Source organism: Oculina patagonica, chromosome 8, assembly GCF_052425735.1.
Source record: "Oculina patagonica isolate OP01 chromosome 8, crgOcupat, whole genome shotgun sequence".
In the NCBI taxonomy this organism is placed as follows: Eukaryota; Metazoa; Cnidaria; class Anthozoa; order Scleractinia; family Oculinidae; genus Oculina; species Oculina patagonica.
The window spans coordinates 21,572,298-21,579,023 of NC_135765.1; the positions used below are offsets into that span (position 1 = coordinate 21,572,298).

A 6,726-nucleotide genomic window follows, 5' to 3' on the forward strand; every position below is an offset into this window, starting at 1 on the left:
TTAACAGGTTCTTTAAAATTAGCTTCTTACTCGCGGGTTTTTACTGTAGTTCTTCCACGAAATGCTTTACATAATTGCTGACCAAGTGCAAAAACCATACAATATTTCCGATCAAAACGATCAAAGTCTATACCCTATTTTAAGTCAAAATGGTTAAAAAGCGATACCCTTTGGCACCGCACATATCTGTATATAGCTAATACAACAGTGTGCCTCCTTAGCTGTAACTGAATATGGCGCTACACTTGGCAGTCCTTAATTAATTTATACCTCTTTTAGAAATTGATATTTATAGCTGGAAATGAGTAAGGGTGTACTGTTTCGATTCACTAATTTTAAGTGAAAATATTATTTGTTTCAAATAATTGTCCGCGTAATTTGTTGTGCTCTTTGCAAAATTAGGGTTAAGGGTGGAGAGGAAGGGAAGAAGATCATCACTACAATTTTGCTGTTGAGAGATCTATCTTCTTCGAACAAGTTTAAGAATCGTAGACAGGCGTACAAGGTGAAGGGATTGGAGAATAAGAAAGTAAGATCTAGAAGTATCCCGAGACTCAAGTGATTACTTGTAGCCCCTTTGTCTTAAATGTGGATTCATAACATGATATGACGTGACTTGAACTTACTAGACATGAAACTTTCTTAAAGGTCGCTGTGGTAACAGCTTCTCTCACCAGTAATTCATATTGACACAAAACGACGTTATTTGAAAAAAAAAAGAGGTAGAAAATGAATTTTCCCTTACCAATAAATTAGTAGAAAATGAGACCGTGATATTGAAAGAGAAGGTTTTGTTACTCGCTTGGGGAAGTGGTGGTAGACAAAAGCCTTGAAGGACTTTGACATAAATGAAGTACTAATGGATCACTGTTTAATAAATGCCTCAGTTGTTTGTTCAGTGCCTTTTCTGGTAGTTATTAATTTTTCGGCCCATTTTTCATCCTCTGGTTTAATATACAGCAGAAGGAATTTGTACAATCTATTCTTAACGTATAACTCAGTTTTGAGCTTCACAATGAAGCTGCGTCCATATGTTCTGTTGCTTTTATTTACATACAGCGTGGTTTTATAGTCCTTTACTTTAAAAGCTTGTAACTAAACATGCCAAAGTCAATCAACAGTGAAGTGTTACATCTTAAGTTGTCGTTTTGATGATAATAGTCCAAGCTCTGGTTATTATTCTCAGGACATTAACCTTTAGTTAAAAAAACAAACATATATCACAGGCAAGTAATTATTTGAAAAGCTGGGCTACTGCGGCTTTTAATAGCACTCTAAAACTAACGATTGCGTTTTTCGCTGCCGTTATTCATACTAACGACGACAATAAACGAATCTTGAAAAAAAAAAGAGAAACAAACTCAATGATTAAAATCTATCAATTACAATCAACGGACGTGATCTTTGAACCACTAAAGCTAACTTCTGACCCCTGAAAGGTCTGCTTAGATGATTGACAGCAGCGAAAAATGCAACCATTGGTCAAGCCGGTGAATAGTGTTTCGATTCTAGTTTGGCTCATGCTCAGTCATATCAACTAAATGAGATGATTCACTGTAAAACTAACCACAAAAACACATGTGATACGTGTTCCACATGTTCGTTGCAGTAAAATCCTGTACACATTTAAGTTCAAATGCGATTCACCACGCGCTGTTCCCATCTTGGCCCTGTACTTCAGATGGTAGAGCAGTGGACATGTATCTCCAAGGTCGTGGGTTCGAATCCCACCTGGCCATGGCCATCAAATTTTTTCAGTGGCCAGGATTTATAATGTATCATCTTATTTATTTGATTAAAACGAGTTCGAATGTTACTGGCAATAATAGGGGCAATAATAAGGATAAATTTACTAAATTAGTCGATTTTCAGTGAACGCACGGTACCCTTTCTTGCGATTGAACGATTTGAGGAGGCGAATCGCTGAAACAACAAACAAAATGAGTCATTGCTGTCCCTTAGTTTGCATCTCAAATATTACGTTGACAGCTAAATAGCAAAATATACGAGATTTCGTATATTATTTGTTTAAACGTTTGTCTGAAGTGTGCAACAAACTAACCTCTAAATGCTGTACGAAACAAAAGTTCCGGGGATCACCCGTTCATCAGTGTAAATTTGATATTTACACGATAAAGGGGTTATACCGGGAACATTTGTTTTGTACAGCATTTAAGATAAAGCACTCTGAAAATACCATTTACCACTTATTGTTAATTAGAAATGAAAGTTTGAAATAAATATAATAAATAAATATAAATATTCTCTGCATGCTATCACGCATGCAGAGAAAGGAAAAATGGACAAAAATAAAAAGCGGAATTAGCTGCATTACCATCAAGCAGATGTATTCATTTTAATTACCAAAATTAAAGAGATAAAAACCATGTAAAAATCTGAAGAAAATGATTAATATTGGTAAAGGTGATTTTATTTACAACATCGTGTAATAAAAGAATTTTAATGGGTTGTTCAGATGTGTCCAGTAATCAAGATCGACTTGCCTTCGGCTCCGGCTGATATCATTTATCTAAATCTTCATAATTTTGGATGTAACAAAAAATCTCAAACAATATAGTTTCAAAATGACTTCGATTCACATGTTACAATGTTTGGTATGTAGCTTTTCTTATAGTGTCATTCATAAAATTGCTAAAAATGCAATATTAATAACTATTGAGAAATTAGGTAATATGAAAAAACACGGCAACTTGCAATAATGTTTTCAACTTTTCCATGCTAACTAAAACTTGGAAATCGAAGTTGGCAGATTTTTAACCAACAAACAACCATCTTATTTTGAAGAGCAAGCTCCAGGTTATCTACTAAAGCAATAATAGTTTCAAATTCTGTCACAATCAGGAAAACCCAAGAAGTACTGTTTTTCGTGAAAGACTTACCTAGCTTGTATGTAGGATATTATATAAGGATATTATATAACTCTTGAAGGATATTATATCATTAATTATTTTGTATTACCAACACCGCAGTACAACGCTTACTTAGACATAGCAAAATTTCGGCCATGGCTGTGCTGTTCTAGTTGGTGCCGTTTAAGAGAAAGTTTCTGAACTGAATTATATTTTTGTAGCCATTTTGAGTCAACACTCCTCCGCGACCTTTTAAGTCAAAATGAACTGTCAGTGACGTCACAAGATCATTATTGAGGTAAATATTGACGCTTTTATCTGAACTGACTTCCAAAGTAACATTGAACCAAACTCCACCTCTTGGACTACCATTGGGACACGAGGCTTTCGTTGTAAAGACCACATTTCCGTTTAAAGCGTAACCAAGCTGATAGCAATTGGCTTGACTGTGAGGCCTGCATAAATCATATAAGACGAAATCAATCAGTTTTTAAATCTTGTAAATGTAAATTTTTACCAAAACGTGGGCCGATTATTTAAACGAAGTTTAGACTGCGGCTAAGAAAGTCGTGATCTAAATCGGGATTTAGCCTGCGATTCCAATTATTTAAACAACGTTTATCATAAGCCGCGTTTATCATAAGTTTAACCGTTGACTTACAAATAATACACTGTACAAGTTAGACCTGCTCCTGAGTAGGTTTAAACGTCAATTAACCGTTTATTTTCACTGATTCTAGCACGTTGCAGTCAACTTAATTCTTGATTTGTATTTTTATGCGCTTCCTGAACCTCCGTGCTGGTCTAAAGAGATTTTTGATTCCATTTAACATTTCCTTTAAAAACACAAGTACAATTTCTTGAAAATATTTCCGCACAGCTCTATACTACATTATATATGAACCCCTTTTATAAAAAGAAAACAACAGCAAGACAATAGTGTTCCTTTGGGAGTAGCACGCATGCATGATGTCAAAACAATAGTTTCACTTGTTAGTCGTCGTCTAAACGTAGTCTTCGTGAACTCCGGCTCATTGGCGTTCAAATAATTTGATTTAGACTCCGGTTAGCCATACGACGTATCTCGATGTGAGTAAATTTATTCAAAAGTTGTTCGTAGTATTTTTGAATCGAGTAGCAAGAAACAAACAAAAGTGATTGACGTTTTCCCGTAACAAATATTAGGAATAAACTTAACGCAAGGAACCAAGGAAGAACTAAAAAGGCTTTTCTGGCTTTTCCCAGGTTACGAACCTGAAGAACACAAAGTCAAAGTTGTTTTCGTCATTAATGTTGTACATTACTCCCAGGTGTCCAGAAGACACGCCTTGCCATCCAATCACATTCATGAGTTCAACCGTCATTGTGTATGAGTCACCAGCATTGATCTCCTCCTCAGGAAGAATGCGACAGAAATAAGGTGGTTTGTCATGATCAGCGTTCACTTCATAGCTTTTCGTAGCTTCTGATCTGGTCAGACTGACACAGCCCACCGCTGGTGGAAGAACAGCTGTAAACACGAGACATAAATAACACATCATAAATATCTGATGCCAGCGTCCATTGATTTAGGGTCGATCGACCCGGGTTCGAGCCTCGACCGGTTCATTGTTTTGTGCTTTTGGCCAAGGCCCTATACTTTGACAGTTGCTTTGCTCGCCCTTTGAGTGTCAATGAGTACCGGCTAACTGTTTGCCCAACCTACCAAAATGTTGGTGTTGGTGGTGGTGTGTGGGGGAGGGGGTTACCAGGCAACGAAAACTGAGATAAGCTCTAAAATTGTGGGCCAGTTTAGCCCGAGTGTGATGTTCAGTTAACCATGTTTTTTTGTTTTTAAATTTATGTCGGCCGGTCAGGAATTTTTTAGTTCGAATTACATTCGATTATGACCCATGCTCGGTGAATATCCACCATAAGTATATCCTTAAACAGTGCATAGCGCTTTTGGCGCGCGCTGATTGGCTAGTCAAACTCGAAATATACTTTGGTATTCACCTCCGAGCAACGCGCGCGAGAACATTGTAATCTTTGTTACATTCATTAAGTGGCTGTCCAGCTAACAGCGGTCTGGCGATTTTCGGGTCGCGAGTAAACCTTCCCTTTATTTTTTGTGACTGAAAAGGACTTAAGGTGAAATGATTAAAATCGATCTAATTTTTTCCAGAAACTTTTTCTGTGCTTCGCTACAGGACAAAACTTATTTCACTATCTGAGAGCGGTTTTCAGGGTTATTCGATGGCCGAAATTCGGCGATTTTAATAGCCGCGTTTCTTCGAAACGGATAAATATCGCTAAATTTTAAATAGAACATTACATTAAGACGCATTTACCTTGTCTTATCAAGGCATATCGAATTATTTGATGAAAAATTAAATTAACTTAATTAAATCAAAGACAACGCGGTTTGCGGTATCTTTTCTTGCATGACAGATTCCTCAAAAGTAAAAGCTAAAATCTCCAAAGCGGTACGAAAATCACAGGTAAAATGCACTTCACAGCAAAGATCTAACCCTATTCTAATAGAAAATAAATTAAAAGGTCCGGGTATCGTTCTACTTTGGACGCGAACAAACGTTTTTAAGAGCTCATTTTGGCAATATTTACATTAGATTGCTCGTTTGACGGTTATGCCCAGCGCATGTGATTAGATAGAAATATTTTATCCAGCAACTCAGGGTCTTGCTGTACATCCTCGAAAAACGAGTACTTTTGGTTTTTATGGCCGTTTTAGTTTGTATAAATAAAAACGGCTGAAATGCCATAAATAGGAATCGTTCGTCCGCTCGCACAATATGCAAATTTTGCTCATTTTCAACAGGTTGTCGATTTCAGCAAAGTCAAAATTATCTCAAAGATTAAAACTTACTTTTTCTCAAACGTTTTCCTTCTTGAGTTGAGACACACGGCAACTGGAGGCATATACCTTATTCTGACATAAAACAAACTTAAAGGTGAAGGTATCATTTTGCTTTGCACGCGAACAAGTGGTTAGGAGCTTCTTGGTCAATATTTAATCGGGCGTGGCCGATTTAAGGTTTACCCTTTGGTCGTCCTAGAGCGTAGTCTCCTGGCGCGGCCAAAAAGACGGGGATAGCTCGGGGTTGCTACAAAACCGCTACGGGTGACGCATACCGCAATGGTTTTCATTTTAGTTTTGACAGGAAATCGTTGCAGGCACACTTGGTCGACTTTTGGGTTAATGTGTAATCAGGTTGTGTTTTTTTTGCTTCGGCGGAAGGACAGAGAAAAAAGCTTACGGTGCAAAGTACAGTATGGGGCCCAGTTCTCGGCCACTTTTGACGTAAACTTGTATTTCTTACCTCAGAAGAATCGCAGGAACTTGAAATTTCTCCCAGAGCTAGCTACATTATTCAGCTTTTTGGTGTAAAGCTATCGACCGGTCAAAAATTAATTTGCCCGAGCAATAATAAAAATAAAAGCTCCATTTGTGGGCCCAGTTCTCGGCCACCTTGGCCCAGTTCTCGGCCACTTTTGACGTAAACTTGTATTTCTTACCTCAGAAGAACCGCAGGAACTTGAAATTTCTCCCAGAGCTAGCTACATTATTCAGCTTTTTGGTGTAAAGCTATCGACCGGTCAAAAATTAATTTGCCCGAGCAATAATAAAAATAAAAGCTCCATTTGTGGGCGCAGTTCTCGGCCACCTTGGTCCAATTCTCGGCCACTAAAAAGCTTGTGCGTAATTATCTGTAAAAAAAATGCTCAATTAATTTTCATAGTCATAAAATCACTCTGTAAACCTATTTATGTTATATCGATCCCAAATTATTTTTATGAGGCTTTGTTTTACTTTAGAAAAGAAGGATTTTAACGCGCCTAGTTGCCTATGTGCAGG

General features: G+C 37.3%; 1 protein-coding gene across 1 annotated transcript; it reads right to left on the reverse strand.

Annotated features, from left to right (window-relative positions):
* Positions 1-2,630: 2,630 nt before the first annotated feature.
* LOC144662748 (putative skeletal organic matrix protein 7) lies at positions 2,631-4,420 on the reverse strand. Its single transcript, XM_078523647.1, has 2 exons — positions 4,125-4,420; positions 2,631-3,325 (listed from the first exon to the last, which is right to left on the reverse strand). Exons 1-2 carry the CDS (start codon positions 4,409-4,411, stop codon positions 3,040-3,042), a joined length of 573 nt encoding a protein of 190 aa, XP_078379773.1. The 5' UTR covers positions 4,412-4,420; the 3' UTR covers positions 2,631-3,039.
* Between the last annotated feature and the right edge of the window lie 2,306 nt (positions 4,421-6,726).

What these genes read in the sequence shown, in the direction of transcription:
- LOC144662748 (XM_078523647.1), bottom strand. Translation starts at nt 4,411, where the DNA reads ATGATGTGTTATTTATGTCTCGTGTTTACAGCTGTTCTTCCACCAGCG. An exon ending in TTTGACTTTGTGTTCTTCAG is followed by an intron (nt 3,326 to 4,124) that starts GTTCGTAACCTG and finishes TGATTTATGCAG; the next exon opens with GCCTCACAGTCAAGCCAATT.